Source organism: Prunus persica, chromosome G7 (assembly GCF_000346465.2).
Source record: "Prunus persica cultivar Lovell chromosome G7, Prunus_persica_NCBIv2, whole genome shotgun sequence".
Classification (NCBI taxonomy): Eukaryota; Viridiplantae; Streptophyta; class Magnoliopsida; order Rosales; family Rosaceae; genus Prunus; species Prunus persica.
The window spans coordinates 17,821,261-17,839,436 of NC_034015.1; the positions used below are offsets into that span (position 1 = coordinate 17,821,261).

At 37.1% G+C, this 18,176-nt stretch overlaps 4 protein-coding genes across 5 annotated transcripts; 1 reads left to right on the top strand and 3 right to left on the bottom strand.

The window, feature by feature from the left end:
• Positions 1,007-3,535, top strand: LOC18771682. The gene is made up of 2 exons (XM_007204297.2): positions 1,007-1,267; positions 1,938-3,535. Exon 2 carries the CDS (start codon positions 2,011-2,013, stop codon positions 3,145-3,147), a length of 1,137 nt encoding a protein of 378 aa, XP_007204359.1. The 5' UTR covers positions 1,007-1,267; positions 1,938-2,010; the 3' UTR covers positions 3,148-3,535.
• LOC18771375 (SRSF protein kinase 1) lies at positions 4,994-8,466 on the bottom strand. The gene is made up of 4 exons (XM_007201988.2): positions 7,440-8,466; positions 6,133-6,918; positions 5,705-5,752; positions 4,994-5,620 (listed from the first exon to the last, which is right to left on the bottom strand). The coding sequence occupies exons 1-4, from the start codon at positions 7,620-7,622 to the stop codon at positions 5,300-5,302; spliced, it is 1,338 nt and encodes a 445-aa protein (XP_007202050.1). The 5' UTR covers positions 7,623-8,466; the 3' UTR covers positions 4,994-5,299.
• On the bottom strand, positions 8,936-11,161 carry LOC18769135 (amino acid transporter ANTL1). Of its 2 annotated transcripts, none has more exons than XM_020569505.1 (2): positions 9,488-11,161; positions 8,936-9,396 (listed from the first exon to the last, which is right to left on the bottom strand). In XM_020569505.1, exon 1 carries the CDS (start codon positions 10,778-10,780, stop codon positions 9,509-9,511), a length of 1,272 nt encoding a protein of 423 aa, XP_020425094.1. In that variant the 5' UTR covers positions 10,781-11,161; the 3' UTR covers positions 8,936-9,396; positions 9,488-9,508. The 2 variants fall into 2 exon arrangements, with proteins under 2 accessions (XP_020425094.1, XP_007202136.1); XM_007202074.2 differs by having other exon boundaries at positions 8,936-9,407.
• On the bottom strand, positions 12,743-13,536 carry LOC18769216 (54S ribosomal protein L19, mitochondrial). Its single transcript, XM_007204496.2, has one exon. It carries the CDS (start codon positions 13,467-13,469, stop codon positions 13,005-13,007), a length of 465 nt encoding a protein of 154 aa, XP_007204558.1. The 5' UTR covers positions 13,470-13,536; the 3' UTR covers positions 12,743-13,004.

The window sequence follows — 18,176 nt, forward strand, 5'->3', positions numbered from 1 at the left end:
ACACACTTTCACCATTGGGGGTTGTCCAAAACAAACTTAATATTGACGTAGTAGGTTTTTTTTAATAAAAAATTTAATATGAAAAAAGTGCATCTTAAATCAGAATTTTATTAAACAACCAATTATAATACTATAAGATATATAAAAAAAATTCGGTGGTAAGATCCGTCGCAGATTTTCTTTGTAAATTTTTTATCTGAAAAAAAACGTCTTAACATTTAGACACAAATTTATATAATTGTAATAGATGACATGTTGGAAAGTTAAAAAGGAGGTGAGTGATGAGTAATTTACTTAACATAACGTGCTCAAGTGTGAGTGAGTTAGTGTCCAATGCTCATAATTTGGACAATACTTTATTGAAATGATTCAATTCAAACTAAATTCAACATTTACATACACACAAAAAACAATCATAGAGCCTCTCCTCCTCTTAGGGAAGGGTTATGCACACAAATGTGATATGCATGGAGAAAATATCAACATGAAATCAATAGTGGGCCATAATTAATTTAAAAATTTATATGCCTTACATCAATTAATCCTCACTAATCCATTAGTTGGTTTGGAGCAATTGCTCCCTTAAGAAAGGTCATAGGTTCAAGTCCTAGCATTTGTGTAATGTACGTGAGTTTAGTATGTTATCGTCCATTTTAATAAGAAAGGTCTTCCAAAAAAAAACCCTCACTAATCCATTAAATTTCCAACCAAGTCCAACCCTAATTGCCCAATAAGCAAGCAACCCCCATTTGGTTAATCTTAATCAATTCACATTTCTTTAGGAAAAAAATAATTGATTTAAAAAATAACATGACATTCATAAATTAGTTAATATTTAAAGATAGGGATAAATAAATAAATAAAAATTGAACGGATTGAATCGCAATAGCATGAATGCGTGCATGAACATGATGATGCCGTGGTGGCAAAAACGTAGTTTGATGAGAAAGATGAGGTGAGTGAGTGAATGGGTAAAAAAGAAAAATGGTGGGTTTTTTGTGGGATTTGGGTCTTGGGGTTCTAGAACCAGAACCAGAACCAATCGAAATTCTGTCTTTAACTCAAAATAATATATAAAGGGCACAAACAACATCTTCCATTTTTCTTTCACCACCCTGATTTTTCTTCCTCTCCTCTCTATCTCTCTCTCTCTCTCTCTCTCTCTCTCTCTCTCTCTCTCTCTCTCTCTCTCTGAAAACCCTAATTACAGCTGTGCCGTTTATCTCTCTCCTTGTCTCAAAGGAGACAAATTTAGCAATAAGATCAGGTATTTTTTTGCTTACCCTTCATCTCTGTTTTGATCGTTGTATTGAATTTTGCAGAATTATCGGTAATGACGCTGAAACTTGCATTGATTTGTTGAATTCTGGTGAATTGAGCTTGTAGCATTATGGATTGGTTTTGATTCTCATTCGTTTGATTGTCTGCGTCCGATCTTGTTTGATGAATTCAGATTGGTCTTTGAATTCTGTTGTGCTTGTGATGCTTGTAATTCAGCTGTGTTGTTTTTGTTGTTGTTGAATTATTGGATGTTGTTGATGAAGCTTTGTTTGCTTCCTGGTAAGAGTTTGACGGTTGGATAAGGGAAGATGATTTGCGGTTTTCTGCTGTTCGTTCGTTTTTTTAAGTTACTTGGATGATTGAGGAAGAAGAAAAGAAACTCAATTTAGCTATGTAATTACCTGGAATTTAGTTAAGCTTGTTGTTTTTCTTAAGGTTTTATTAGAAATTGAAGGCATCCAAACCTGGATGTGAAGTTCTCGTCTTTCCATCTGGGTTCTGTGTATGGTGATTCAATATTAAGAATGGTTTAATTGATTTTGGATTTTGTATGCCACAAAATTATGGGTTTACCTAATCATCTGTATTCATGCATATGAAGTTCTTGCCTTTTCATCCAAAACTGATGCTTAATGTTAATTCTTATTGTTTTGCAGATGGAGTGGTCATTCTCTCGGTGTGGAGAGTAATTGTCATTTCAGTGTAAAAGGGTATATTGGAAGCAGACCAATGGAGGCTAACATATGTGATGTCAATCATTTGGATGCCGATGTCTTATTGCCTCCACGAAAGCGTCTGCTTGCTGGATTGAAGAAACAGAGTCCGGATGGTGATGGATCTTCATGGCTGTCTCTAGTTGCTTCTTCAGCTTCAGCATCAGCTTCGGCATCTGCATCTTCCTCTTCATCGCCTTCTTCAAGTGACTTTAACACACGTCTTAACAATATATTGAGTTCTCATAACCCTAACCTTTCACCTGAGGAGCTGGTAGAGATCTCAAATTCAGCTGCTGCTGCTGCAGCTAAGGCTGCAGAGGATGCAAGAGCTGCGGCTGAAGAGAAAGCTGGCATAGCTGCAAAGGCAGTGGCTGCAGCCAAGAGTGCTTTAGAATTGGTTGCCTCTTTTTCTGAAGATGTAGGCTGTAAGGAAAAATACCTGAAAAAGAACAAGCTCAAGAAGCATGTTCCAGTTCAGCTTTTGTACAAAAAATACCAACCAATTGAGAATTGCAAGAAAGATGAAGAGTTGGCCCGAAAGTTGCATAGAGCTATAAATAGCTCCCCGAGAATCTCAAAGAATTCATCAAGTACTGACTCGAAAGGTCATAAACACAAGAAGCCTAAAATCGTGCACAGTTCTGAGAAAGTTAGGGTTTCCAATGGGGGTATTGAGTTGGAACAAAACCCTGAACCTGCTTGCAATGGACATGCAGTAGCAGGTAAGGTCAATGTTGAAGGCACCATTCTAGAGTTGTACAAAAACAAAGCCGAAGAAAAAGCTTATAGACATGATAAAACTGGTCGATTGGAGATGGATAATGCAGAAGCAGAATCAAGTCAGATGAAGGAAAAAAGTTGGGATGATGTGTGTACTAGTGGTAAAAAGAGGGGAAGAGTGAAGCTAAAAAAGTTGCCTTTAAGCATTTGCACATTCAGGGATCAAGCAAATCCCAAAGAAGAAATGGATGCAAGAGGCTCTCCATTGACTGTCATAAACAGGGGCAATCCTACTGCTGGAAAGAAGCCTTTGTTTCCTGTGGAGTCTTCTGCTGATAGTATGCTGCCAATTGAGGCCACACCAGTGTGGAAATACCAGGATTTCAAGGCGCCTGCGTGTGTGAAACAAAATAAAGTCATGCAGTCATAATATTGCTGAATTGATATTTTGTGACAGGTGGCTATAAGATAGAATGGGATAGCTGAGGTAGGATTCACGATGTTCTTCGCTTCTTATAGAAACGGCCCTTATTTTGATTTATCTTTTTGCTCCTTTTGGTTTTGTAATGAACTTGGAACTGACTACATGTAAATTTAGATGTTAAATTGCTGCTTGCGTCCGTGCTTTACAGTCCAAATTGCCTGTTGCTCTTTTGACAGCAAAGCTTGAAGTTGAGAAACAACAGGGGTTTCCATTAGTTTGATTAGTGTTTTGTTGATATCTTGCACAATAATTCCTGCTGGTGTGCTGATGATAGATGTACAAACATTGTCAATGTCTTTGGTAATCATATTCTTTTGGAAATTCATTCATTCATTTTTTTTCCTTTTGCTTTGAAATTCTTCTGGTATGAGATTATGGTTTCCCTTGTCAGCACTTCAAATAAATTCAGAGCTCTGCCTCTGGAAGCGATCGAAGAATTTCTCAGGAACCCTACAAGATCCGTTCGTTCTTCTTTGCACCTCGGACAGATGGTCAGAACTTTTTCTGGGATGAAGTCCATAAATATTTCTCTATTAAATGAACCAAGCCTGCGTGGTGTGCTCGATGAATTCATTTTGAGGCAACAAATGTGATGAGTTTGTGAAACCTTGTGTGACAATAAATTGATGAGAAAGAGTAGAACCCTTGATGTTTGGTACTTAGGTTTTGAAGATCCGATCTTGGAGATGCTGCCAGGGTGCCAGCAGTATATTATATAAAACTGTCAAAAACTCTGCTTCTGCTGACACTTTAAGGAATTTTTAAGCTTTCAGGGCCAAATACTAATTGGAAGTTTGGAACCCACATTAGCCGACCGTGGGTGAAAAGTAAATAGTAAAATACTGGTCTTTGTCATAACTTGTTACTCTTTTCAACGTCTTTCACATATAAATTTGAGTTTTTTTTCTTTTATCTTTTTTATTGTTGTTAAATCCACTGCTGAAGTCAACTCAACCAACCAAAACTAACCTTGAAGAGAAAACTAAAATACTTCTAAAACGTCTAAAATAATTTTCTACCAACCCATCAACGCCCTCCAAATCCAAGGTCTCTCTCTCTCTCTCTCTCCCCCAAGTCTCAATCTTTTCTCATAAACCTCAGAATCACATCCAAAAGAAGAAAGTATGGAACTTTTCTCCAAGTGGGCCACTTATTGTTGGGCGGTGACCACACTTTGGGTTATCATGTCACAGTCGGTTGAGTTGAGCATTTAGAACATAACTTTCATATGGAAATTAACTAAAGGCATTAATACAAAGTAGATCCATTGGGAATTTTCCCAGTGTTCTCAACATCAGATTAAATTTTTACAAACTGAAAAATCATACACGTGAATAATAATTTTATTTCTCAATTGATTTATTGTATTAATATTGGGACCACTTCAGTTATGCAGGACTGTTCCTTCACTTCAGTCATGCAGGCTGCAGCCCAGACAGGTGGAATGTTATGTCGGTCTGTCAGAGATATGAAAATGTCAGTAACATAAAAAAGAACCGCTATGGTGGATTTTTTAGGGTACAAATTTGTCTACGAGTGCAATTATAGCCGTTACATTGGCGAGTTTATCTATAAATCACAATTCCATTTTCTTTGGATTGTGGTTTCTTTGGATTGTGCTTCCATTTTCATTAAGTAGGAATTCATACTGAAGATGGAGCGTCTTGGATTAGAGAGCAAAACAAAAGGCAAGAAACTAACCCATCAGATAAAAATGTGGAAAACAAAGAAAGAAAGAAAGAATTTAAGAAACAATAACTCACTCAAGAAGAAAGTCACCAATCATCATGAGTATAAAAATGTGGGAAACATAGATGTGTATTGTTGTTCTGGCTTTAGCTAGTTTACAAGCCACCAGGGCATATCCATTTTGACAGTCGAATTCCTCTATCTGAATTCTGACTGTAATTTTTCTCACAAAAATCATTACTAATTTACATCTCTTATAGTTATAGTTAATAAAAAAATAATAAGAATCTTATTAGATCAGTAACAAACAAAATTAATTCACAATCAATTGTCACAATGTGGTGTGGAGGAGTGTTTGGAAGCGTTAACATAGTGTGGTAGATGACAGCATCATCCTTCATTCCTTTCTTCACTTGCCAACCTTAATCTGAAGGTTGCTCATCCCGACATTCACCTTCTCCATTTTAGATTTATTTTTCATCTCAGACTGGCTCGAAGTACTGCGATTGAGCCACGGGTGTTGCAGGCACTGCTGAGCAGTTGGCCGCTTCTCTGGTGAAAAATCAAAAATGGGACAAAGGAATTCTGCAAATTCCCGAGCATCAGTCTCAGAAAATTTGTATCTATCAATCAGTATTTTATCAAGTGGCCAAAATTTCAGCCTTCGAATTCTTTTTAGATCCCCGTGTCTGTCGAAGAAATCCTTGGAACGAGCTCCTGCAATTGCTACCTGAAAACCCAAGCATAAGAGAGAAATGAATCAGACAAAGTTATAGGAGAACTATCCGAGTGCAATGAAGGATTAATATCTCACCTTTCGAGGCATCTTTCCAAGGAGTTCCATCATCAACGCAAGGTGATCCTGAAATCAATCCAATGGATATTTCAATTGCAAAGCGGTAAAAAGAAGGCTGTGCGGGATAGAAAATTCTCCACATAACATGGCCAAATCACATAAAATTGAGAAACTGAGATTTAATATTGATTAACATGAAGAATTACGTTTGATTACAGAAACCTTATTTAAAATGTCAAATTGTTCATAGAGAAGAGAAAGTCCAGCCTAAATATTGTATCAAAAGGAGAAACGTTGGGGTTCCAGGTTCCCATTGTCCAACTTGAAAAAAAAACAGATTATATATAACTTTATTTTCTATAAATAAAGTGGGCATGCTATAATACCATTAGTCCCATTGTAAAGAAATTTAATCAAAATAGTGTAAAGGTGAAACTCATTTTTACCTCATCCTCACTAAAGCCTTGTCCCATCTTTGGAGCAAACAACATGTCACCAGTTGCAAGCTCGAAGGCGGTGCAAGCAAATGACCACATATCAACTGAGTAGGAATAACCAGATCGCAGAACAACTTCAGGAGCTCTATACTGCCTTGTTTGAATCTCTTCTGTGAGTTGCTTGTTAGCCCAACAGGCATTTCCGAAATCAACAACCTTGCACCTTACATCAATCCCATCCATGTTTCTTTCAGACTTCAGAGCTTCAACACCTCCCATAGATTCTCTTCTCATGGAAATCTTAGCAACTGCCCGCCTTGCCCTCCTTTTCAACTTTTTCTCAATAAGATTCATGGTGGCTCCACCATTCAGGTTCCCTTCAGGCCTTTCAAGAATTGGGGTGAGGCTAGACCTGACTGGATCTTTGGCAGGATCAATGGTGGTAAATAGAAGAATGTTTTCAGGTTTTAGGTCGGTGTGAATGATACCAAGTTCTCTATGCAAATAATCCAGACCTATCAATATGCATTTGCAGATCTCCCTAACTTGATTCAATTTAAGGCCTTTGTAACGGTTATACTTGATCAGCCGAAGTAAGCTATCACCAAGAAACTCAAGGACCATACACTGATGCTGCCCATTTGGGCCTGCGTGCTTAAAATGGTCTATCAGTCGCACAACACACTTGGAGTTTGTGGGGTCACCATCCGCAATATTAGAAAGAACTTCAATCTCATGAAGAGCAGCTTGAGCAAACTGTGCTGCGCTTTTCTGAATCTTAAGAGCCACGTACGTCTAAGAAGTATAAAAGGGAAATAAGATGATGCAAAAGTCAGGTTACTGAAGCAAACATATTACTCTTCCTAAACAAGCAATTTACTTCATGGATGCACGAAGAAAAGAAAGAGCCAAAAATCCAAGTATAGCATCAAAAACAAAAGAAATATCACAATTCACAAATGTCTTGTTGATAAAAAATCACTTCTTCAGATTATGTGTTAGCCAAAGGCGATCCAACATCACATGAAAACAATCAAACACAGAAGAGCCAAAAAGCTTGAAACGTACATAATACATCAATTAAAAATGCATAAATACAAGCTAATTCAAATAAATAAAGAAGATCTTGTTCATAAAAGTATCAGAATCCACACACACACAAAATGCTAAACTCAATTAAAAAAAGGGCAATCATGAATTAAAACCAATAAATCGATAGATTTAAATAAAACCCAGTAAATATTTCATACCAATAAGTAGGTAAAAACAGATAAACAAAAATGACACAAAGAAAATTTAAAAAGGGCGCGGCTTACAGAGGTGGTGGTGTCGTATGCGAGCCAGACGGTGGAGAACTGACCCCAACCTAGCTTCCTCTGAGCGACGTAGCGGCCGCCGGCGAACTGATCGCCGACCCTGACAGCATGGTAGCCTCCTTTCCTGTAGGAGTCGATGCCCTCATCGTCATCCTCCGACCCTGATGAAGATGAACACGACATGTCGTTGATCCAACTGGGTTTTGATTCTCTGATCTATTGGATTGGGTTTGTTGAATATGAATCTCACCAATGAAAAAAGGTCCTTCCTTTTTCTCTGTTTTTGTTGATGAATGATGATTTGAAGTTTGATTTAGAAAAAGAAACGATTGTTGGGTAAAAGGCTAAAAATGGATGGATGGATGGATGTCGATGTTATTGTGCGTGTGTGAGGGGGGAAGGGGGAAGTTTCCTGTTTTATGCAGATTGGATTGATAAATGGATTGGATTTGATTTGAAATTGATGACTCTATTGCAATGAGAAAGGAGACTCACTCACTCCTCTCTCTCCTTTCTCTCTCTCTTTCTCTCGGTCTCAGATTAAATCGGGAGTTTGTGTGTCCTTCACCACAAAGCCTCTTCTCATGTCTCTCGTCTCTCGTCTCTCCACTTTTTTCTCTTTTGCTTTTCCTAGTTGCTTGCTATTGCTGGCCTTTTTCCCCGGTGCAGCAAGTGGTGGGTCTTTCCAAGGAAAATGGTTGTTTTCTTTTCTTTTCTTTCTCATTTTGTGACAACTTGCAAAATGGGGATTTTGGGTTTTGTTTTTGGAAATCACTAGAAGATGAGGTGGCCATGGTTTTGGGGATTAAAGGGTTGTACTCATTAGGTGGAGTTGTGAAGTGATCGATTTCTTGGAGTTGGGAGAGGTTGATGGTTGATGGTTGATGGTTGATGGTTGATGGTTGTTAGCCACCTGCCCTTCATTCTTTAATTCTCGGGTTTTGTTCAACTAAACCACGAACGTATTCTCACATTGACAGTATGCGCCTGAGAAAACCCCATCCTCTTTCTTTCTCTTCCCCCTTCCTGACTTTTGCATAAATTTTAAAAATAACATGAGTAACTTGGGCGTTGCAAGTCCTTGTAAGGTTCTTGGGCATAACCTAACACAAGAAATAATAGAAGCACATAAATTCTACTGGGTTATTAGAGGTGTAAAATATATAATGACATTAGGTCATTATCAACACAGAGTCATTTTATAGATAGAGTCTCACTGGCCCTCATTATAGAATTCTTATACCGACATACTTGTGTATTGAAAAGAAACTTTCATGCACTGAGTTTTACACGAGATAGGAACTTATTTTTTGTGTCTTTATTTGTTCCAAGTGTACATTGGCATTAAAGGAGTGAGCTTGTTTTGGTTTTGCTGAAATCCAATTCATTGTTGTAAAGTAGTGACCAGCTCGTTTGAAAAATAAATAATGTAAATAATACACATGACAATAATATTATCAATAATGATCATATCAAATATAATTTACACTAAAGTAAAAAACAACTGAAAATAATAATAAAGTATAATAAGATCCAAACCGTTACTTAAGCAATTGTGAATTAAGTTCGATTGGTACATAAACGATTCTTGAAGAAGATTAAAATAGGCACAATCACATGCTTTTGCATAACTTATTTTATGCATAAGCCATGGGTTACATTACATCTTTCTCATTCCAACATGACACAGATGTCCGTACAACCTTAGTGAGACCTGAAATGTTCATAAAGTTGTAAGCTTGTAGCCCTTAGGTGCCAAAAAGTTGAGTACTTCCAAATTATTCAATTTCTACACGAAAATGGACAAGGGTAGTGAGGAAGTTCCACATTTTTCTAGACCCTTCTTTGATATCACCCAATCTCCAACACAATTTTGAATGATTTTCAAATTGAAGTTGAAAAGCTTGACCATCGAAGTTGCAAGACTGAAAAATCAGAACTCAACCCACCAAAACAACTGCAAAAGTGCTACACAGTAGAATACAATTGGTGAAATAATTAACAAACGTAGCACAAGAATACAGTGAGAGAGAGCAATCAAAATTTACTTGATCAACTGCCTAATCAAATCAGGCTGTGGGTGCAAGAATCGCTGCTATTGAAGACCAAGTTCCAGAGACTCCAATAACCACACCAAGAACCACAATAGTCCCATCCAAAAGCATCCCATGCCAACTCAGTTCTTCCTTGAACACCATCAAATGAAACAAAGCAGGCAACACAAAGCCCAGAGCAACACACACACTGCTCCCAACCAGAGACAAAAAGTCTGCAAAATTAGGCACCAAAAGAGCTACCAAGCTGACCACAAACACCATCACCCACCTCAGCCACAGGCAGTACCTAGAATCATTGAACCTTCTCTCCACCACTTCGAAAACAGGGTTCATCATCAATGGTAATGTGAAAAAGAGGTTAATGCAGAGACCCATCTGCACCAGAGTGCTCACCAAGCCTTGCCCAAAATTGGTGGTGATTATGTCTTTGGTCTCTTCACCAAAAGCAAAGTAACCCAGAACTCCAAATGATCCATACAACAAAGCAATGAAAGCCATACACAAGGCCAAGACTTTACCAAACTTGTCTTTGTCTTTAGCCTCTGATTCCAATGGTAATATCATTCCAATTCCTTCAAAGGCATAAACAGCCACACCAAGACCATAGAAGAAAACAGAGAAGCCTCCAAAAGCCTGCAGAGCTGGCCTATTTTGCAGAAAAATCATAACATCCTCCACCATCACAACCCCCATAGCTCCAAGATCAATAACATCAGCGAAAATGCTCAAAGGGGCCAAATGGGTCAGCGTGGGAATCGAATTCAATCCCAGCTGAAATGGAAAACAAGCCCAAAGGTACAAGGATTTTGGGGCAAGGCCCAGAATTCGATCTGGTCCAGAGTAGTTGATAACAAAAGCCAAAGTGTTTGATATAAAAATTAGATAGCTCACACAGAAACCAGCCTGAGCAAGCACGATCATGATGTCAACTGAGAGTCGTCCAATTGGGCCACACACAGCGAAGCCCAGGTCGCCAAAAGATGCGATCTTTGAGAGGCCATGGACAGAATCGAGCTTCCGACGAGTGTGAATTAGGAGCATCATACAGTAGTAGGTGAAGAAAGCCACAGAGAAGAGCATGAGAGAGCCGAAGACCCATCCGGTTTTCTTGAAAGTGTACGGGAGACCCAGCACGCCTGAACCCACTATGGCTATGAAGACGTTGGCAAAGGTCTTGCCTTGGGATGAGAGCTTGCGAGGTCTGGCTAGAAGTGGAGTGTCTTCTCTAGGAAAAGGCGGGAGTGTTTGTGAGGATGAGCTCGCTTCTTTGTCAAACACCACCATGGTAGCTTTGTGCCTTTGGGTGGCGAATCTCAAGTTCCTAATTGCAATGAAGAAAGAGAAATTGGGTTGCTGGGATTTGAGCTTTTGATTCTAAAGAAGTGAATTGAATTGAGAGAATGGATGAGATTTTGAGTTGATCGAGAGATTTTGAGTTGAACGAGAGATTTTTTGGGGTATGATGGGAATTGGGAAAGATGTGTTTGGGGATGGGGCTGCTGGTGGTGGCTGGTAGTCTATTTGTGCAAGTTATTTTGGAAGGGTCCAAGAAGCCAAATGAGAACAGGCATTTATCCAAGACCAGCATTAAAATATCTCCTAAAAAAAAATTGTTTCCTCAAAATTCAAGTTCCACCAAATCCAATTTTTCTTCTTTCATCAAGGAAATTGTAAATACTTTTGGAGGATATAGCAAACATATGGATGTGGTTTTTTCTCTTAATTCTCGGATTTGAAGTAGTTCATTGTATGTGTCAAAATTCAAACCCTTCTTTGAAAGTTTTGGCTTTTTTTTATTATAAGTTTTTATAAAAACTGAAGTTTAGGAAAGTTTAGGGTAAATTTTGGGGTAAATTTTGATTATTTTTAATAAAAACTCCTTTTAATTGAACTGTTACCATCAGATGTAATTATCAATATTATTTTGAGAGGAAGTACAATCTAAATTGAAATAATATTACAGGTGTCTTTGAATGCTTGACTGCTGGTGTCGTCGGTATACTCATAATTTCTCTTGAGGTGGCAAAGTCGGTCACTCGGGTCCGCACATAACAATCAACAGGGCACACCACAACATACGAATTCTTCTACCCACCACCACATATTCAATATTGTATTCATTTTTATTTCTAGGACCTTTCTGATAAATTGACATAATTCATTTTAATTTTCTGATGAAGCCAAAACAAATGAAAGGAAGGACCTAACTCGTTGCTAATACAGCCAAAACAACACGAGAGATGAGCCATCATCACAAGGCAAACGGTTGCAACTTTTCAAAGGATTATTGTCAACAAAGAGCCATCTCCCTTGGCGGCCAGAATCTAATTCAGTTCAGGTATTAAACAGTACACAGAACACGGGTTATTTGCAAGGGGCATATTCTTGTTCTACAAGACTCTTAACCATTCTGTTCCTTAACACGGACGCAAAAGCAACTACTTCCTCCTAAATAATGAGTAAATATTCCATTTTGTACCATTTGCAAAAACAAATGGCGCCCGAAGCTTCCTGCGAATCCGGCGGAGAATTATGACAGCCTGTATTAGGTATTGAGGTGATGACAGATGAGATCCATAAACCTCTTTCAACTATGGTGGTTCAATTCACTACCAACTTTTGGTTGCACAAGAAACCCATGATCTGAACATGAACATCAAATGTTGATGCAACAGAAAGGTAGCCATGACTAATCGTCTCATTCATCAGCCCGAAGACGTCATGAACATGCCCTTCTTGTTCATGGCGAAATTTAATCCACGGATGAAACGATCATGGACAAGGAGACCTGGAATTCCCCTTCCCCAACTCTCTGGTTATAACTTTCTTCTATCCTCAGTGGCACCCTCCTCAGAAAAGCCCAACAAGTAAAAACCCTCCAAGTTCCTATTCTTATTAAAAGCTCAAATGCTTCATCTAATCAATTTTCCTCATCAGTAAAACCCTCCAACTAGTAATAAAATCTGTTTCCATATGAGTAAAGAGCTCAAGAGCCTAATCCCACATCACCAACTCAAAGTATCAATCAGAGAGCTACTCCTGAGCTAATTCTGGGAAACTACTTTTCCAACTTGGTCAATTAATAAACGTATTCAATCAGGACACAACTATATTCAGAATGACATAAAGAACACAGAGAGAAAAAAAACTCAATTCTGCATAGGATCCAAGTGCATTTACATTTGCAAGGTAAATTTTATATGGAACTTTTCAAGCAATCAACTTCAGCTGTGTCTTGGAAGAAAATACCAAATAATAAGAGAATTCATAAACAGAACAAGGCTAGTTTGATGAAGTGCAAGCCATCCTCATTTCTCATTAACATTGAAAAGCTACTGCAAAATTCGTAAACAAGAAAGCTACCCAATTACACTAAGCTCATGAACAACACTGACAAAATCACTATAAAACTAACAAGTCACAAGCAAAACCTCTCAAACCAAACAAAAATCCAATCTTCTTCTCAAAACAACGATGATGGTTTCAAAATGTGACCTTTCCCCCCAAATCAATCCAAGTCCTTAACAATCTTAATCCCCATAGAATTAGCCGTACCAATAATGGACTTACAAATGGACTCCAAGGGCATGTACTGGCAATACGGGTCAGATTGCTTCACTTTGGCGATCTCATACAAGTGCCTCACAGACAGCTCAGAAGCGACCACGTGTTTGGGTCGGCTGCTGCCGGAGTCGACGCCGGTGGCATTTTTCAGGTACCAGCTGACAGACGGTGACTTTACCGTGAACTCGTAGGTGTTGTCCTTGAAGACCGTCAGTGTCACCGCCATGGGTATGCCGGGTTTGAACTTTTGGGTCTGGGCGTTGAAGTCCTTGCAGAAGGCCATCATGTTCATCCTGTATTGACCCAAACCCTTGCTCAGCGGTTGGGGTGTGGCCGCTCCCGCCGGGGCTGTGACCCGGATCGTCGTCAGCACGGGTCGTCGGGTAAGAATCTCCTTCAGGGTTGACATGGCTTCGCTGCTCTCACTCTGATGAATGGTTTTTAGTTTTTGGGAGAGAGAGTGGCGTGGGTAGACAAGGGCCGGGCGGAGAGTTCAATACAATAACAAGCCCAGTAATTACAAGGCCCGGCCCATGTCATCATCCTTACTTTTATATTTTTTATTTGAACAAATAAATAAAAGTGACTAATAATAATAACTAATTTGTAAAGTCATGTTTGTTTAGGGGCTATGCTTTAATACATTTTACCAAGGATTAAGAAAAACGCAAGGGGATTGCAGTTCAAATTGTGAAGAGCAATTATCTCTGCTTGTGAGGTCCTTTGTTCGAATCCTTGCACCTCTAGTATCACTTTATTTATAAAAAGTGGTCATTAAGAATCAAGATAAAATTTATACTGTAACAAAAAGGGTATGATATTTTACTACAAGGCCTATTTTAAGATCATCTGATCCATAGTTAGTGTTTGATCTTATTTGTTCTAGCAATGTATTGCACCACCAAGGTCAACTGCCATACCTAGGTCCTCGATTTTGGTTTATCGATAAGAGTAGTTTAGAGCATTATTCATTATTATTAGCCATTTAGCATTTAACATTTTCACATTTACTACTCGTATTGTACACGTATGTACATTATTTTCATATTTAATACACTTGTTTTTTTAGAAAATTTTCAAAATTACATACAAAATACTCACATATTATTGAATACAAATAAAATATATTTAAATATTTAAATACTAATTATAAACTAAGTAAATAACAATTATAAAGCAAAAGATAGAGAATGGTGAAACATTCAAAATACCAGAAAATGCTATTGGTTAATGCAAACATTAACAATTGAAATTATTAATTAGATTGATGATAATATGGTAAATTCACACATTTTTATATTAAAAACATTAAAATTAAAAGAAAAATCAGATAATTGATCCTATTTTTATGGAACACAACTATCCATTATCTTTTTAATTCTAAAATAAATTAAAATTTTTGTTTTAAAAAACCACTCATCTATATATATAAAGCAAAAGGCAGAGAATGGTGAAACATTCAAAATACCAGAAAATGCCCTTTGTTAATTCAAACATTAAGAATTGAAATTATTAATTAAATGAGGATAATATCGTAAATTCATATTTTTTAATATTAAAAAAATTAAAATTAAAAATAAAATAAGATAATAGGTCCTACTTTTATGGAACATAACTACCATGTTATTTTTTCTTAATTCTAAAAATAAAAAAAAATAAAAAAAAGAAAACCAATTGGCACATGCGTGAGCATGTGTCAAGGGGCTAGTAGGGTAGAAAGCATGTACGGATAGGCTATTAATAATTAAAACATAACTACTATTTAAAGTAATTAAAAAATAGAAATTCAGATTATGCTATTAAATGGGTATAGCCGAGCGGCTTTTAAAACAAAATCTATTTACAGTGTATAGCTGCACGGCTATACTCTTTTCACAAAAAACGCACGCTATGCGCTATGCAGATTCCTTTTATTTTTATATATATAAATAGTATAGCCGTACTTTTAAAATTATTTTTTCCCGATTTTTGTTTATCAATAAAAGTAGTTTAGAGCATTATCTACTACTATGAGTAGGGATGGCAAAAATTCCCGTAGGAGTGGATCCTTGTCAGGTCCCCGACCCTAATGGGGGGAGATTTCGGGGCTAAATGGGTATCAGGTACGAGGATCTCCGAACTTAAAAAAGCCTCGACGGGTATGGGGAGAGGATGGTATTGGCGTCCCCATCCCCAAACCTGACCCGAAAATATATATGTTTATATTTAAATAAATAAATATTTATAATATTTATGTTTAACCCTAAGTTAACTTCCCTCTCCTAATTCTTCCTAATTTTCTATGGAATTTCATATTGATGTGATTTTGAATAGTTGAGTTGAACTTTATAGTTAATTTAGATGTGTTGAATGATAATTTAATATGAAACTTAATGTTAAAATGTATGATAAATATTTTTTTATGCAAAAAAATCGGGAATTCGGGACGGTTATGGGGGATAGTCCCCCGATGGGGACGGGGACGGGAATTCCCTGAAACCTAATAAACGGGAATGGGTTCGGGGACGGGAGCAAGGATGGAGAACGGGGATGGGGATGGTATTGTCATACCCGGCCCCTACCCGACCCGTTGCCATCCCTAACTATGAGGCCATTACCCGAGTCTTTATTGTCCCCCTTTAAGTTTTTACTTTTCTAGAGTTATTACTCATATAAAGAATTTAGCATTTTTATGTATAATACTCCTATTGTACACGTATGTACATATTTTTCATGTTTAATACACTTTTTTTTACAAAATTTTCAATATTACACAAAATTCACGTATTATATATAGAATACACACATATTATTGAATAAAAATAAAATATATTAAAATATTTGAATACTAATTATTCACTAAGTAAATAATAACTAGAACATACCTACTATTTAAAGTAATTTAAAAAGAGAAGTTCAGATTATGATGTTAAATGGGTATAGCCGTGTGGCTATACTTAAAAAGAATCTTTTTACAGAGTATAGCCGCACGGCTACACTCCGTTGGCAACGACAGGCGAGACATTTTTTTTTTTTTTTTTTTTTTTTTCCTAAACAACACAGCTATACTCTGGATTTTTTTTTTTAAAATTTATTAAAAAAGAGTATTGCCCAGAGGCTTTTCTGGGGTCCTTTTTATTTTTTAAATAGTATGACCGCACGTATAGCCGCACGGCTATACGTATGAAATATTATGTTTACACAATATAGCCGCGCGGCTATACTTCTTTCACAACAACGCTGGGCACTAGACGACAGGTGGAGTTTTTAAAAATATAAAAAAGAGTATAGCCGTGCGGTTCTGGGTCGTTTTTATTTTATTTATAAATAGTATAGCCGGCTATACCATAGATAATGTGATCTTTTAATTATTTGGCCAGAGTTTTGTTTATCAATAGGACTAGTTTAGAGCATTATCCAAGTCTCTATTGTCCCCTTTTGAGATTTTACTTTTCTAAAGTTATTTCTCGTATAAAGAATCTAGCATTTTCACGTTTAATACTTATATTATATACGTACGGACATATTTTCAATATTACACACAATTCACAAAATACTGTTGAATACTAATTATTCCCCAAGTAAATAACAATTAAAACATAACTACTATTTAAAGTAAAAAGGACATCGAAGATTTCATGGACAGACTGCTAAAAGAAAGTGCTTCCTAGATTCTTGTAAAGGATTGTGAATTCGCACCTCTTTTCTACCTCTACCCCATTCCCAATTTCATTTTCAACACAAAATTTAGAATAATGTCGGAAAGCATTCAAATCGCAAAAGAGGTTTTTGAAGCAATAAAAAAGCAACACGAAGACCAACAGAAACTCTAGAAGCTGTTTGACCTAACAGAAAGTGAAAGAACTCAATGCTGTTGTGGCTCATTCTTCCTCGGTGAAGAGTAATATGTGGGTTCAATTCAACAGACTGCTTCAGGAACTCATGGAATCCAATAGGATTGGTATAGCTGGGTGAGCCTTCTTGCTTTGAAGATTTGGATGTTGATTTTATTTTGAAATATGTAACGACCCAATCAGATCTACCGGTTCTACTTGCACGTCCAATCCTATTGGACCATTTCTCCCAACTGTGATTGGATGTGCAAGTGGAACCGGTAGATTTGGTTGTGTCGTTACATATTATTCGCTTACTGGACACCCAAATTGACCAAAACATACATGTTTATCCTTTAATTCAACAAAGAAAGTTCAAAGCTTTCCCGCTTACTGGGCTTTCCTATAAGTATATGGGGTATTTGGTGGGACATATAAACAATACAACACATATTGACCTAAGGCTTGCGTGCAAGGGAAGACTATAATAAGGGCATTTGTCTTCATGTAAGGGCAATTCCATGTTAAGTGTCATTTTTTAGGCATCCCATCACATATCCGGTGTGAACATTATAGTTGTGCAAATTGAAATATGAGGGTGGCAATTGCCAAGAATGTGTCAATTTACATTACTTATGCGGGTAACATGTTATTTGCTTCACTACGTTCCAAATTGCACATTCAGTTAATTTATTGTTGCATATAAATACACCACAACAATAAAATCTTGTTTGATATCAAAATAATCATCTTTACCCAATGTAATCAAAATTGACATCTATATGTGATTTCTCGAACTTACATCTATATAAATACTAATATAAGAGTAACATGAAAATCACAATGAGTTGTAGTTTATACCACAGTTAGGTAATACACATACGTACGTATCTGGAGGTGATCACCTTGACCTCCTGCCACTAGTGTTAACAGAAATACCTGCAACAAGATGAGATTAGGATAGAAAAATATATTTGGTTAATGAAAATGAAATTTTTGTGATTTTATTCATCATGAACCGATTCTTGAACGAGCTTTTCTAATCCATCCTTCACAACATGACGAACTACAAAATAACTCAAACATGATTAGGGGGCGTGTTGCTTTGCAAGGTAGTTAGTTTGTTCATCACATAGGCATGATAGTACTCAACTGCGAAAAACTAGTAAGGATTGTGCCTGCCATCAAATTCGTGCCGCATTAAAACACAAACACAAAAATTTGACAAGCTCCAACCCAAAAATAAACCGACCTACCCCAAGGCATAAAGGAAAAAGACGTGAGAGTTACCAAAATCGAAGTCT

Excerpts from the sequence above, each read along its gene's own strand:
- LOC18771682 (XM_007204297.2), top strand. The coding sequence starts at position 2,011 with ATGGAGGCTAACATATGTGATGTCAATCATTTGGATGCCGATGTCTTA.
- LOC18771375 (XM_007201988.2), bottom strand. The coding sequence starts at position 7,622 with ATGTCGTGTTCATCTTCATCAGGGTCGGAGGATGACGATGAGGGCATC. Across the intron at positions 5,753-6,132 it reads AAGGCTTTAGTGAGGATGAG|GATCACCTTGCGTTGATGAT; the intron begins GTAAAAATGAGT and ends GATTGATTTCAG. Across the intron at positions 5,621-5,704 it reads TTGGAAAGATGCCTCGAAAG|GTAGCAATTGCAGGAGCTCG; the intron begins GTGAGATATTAA and ends TTGGGTTTTCAG.
- LOC18769135 (XM_020569505.1), bottom strand. The coding sequence starts at position 10,780 with ATGGTGGTGTTTGACAAAGAAGCGAGCTCATCCTCACAAACACTCCCG.
- LOC18769216 (XM_007204496.2), bottom strand. The coding sequence starts at position 13,469 with ATGTCAACCCTGAAGGAGATTCTTACCCGACGACCCGTGCTGACGACG.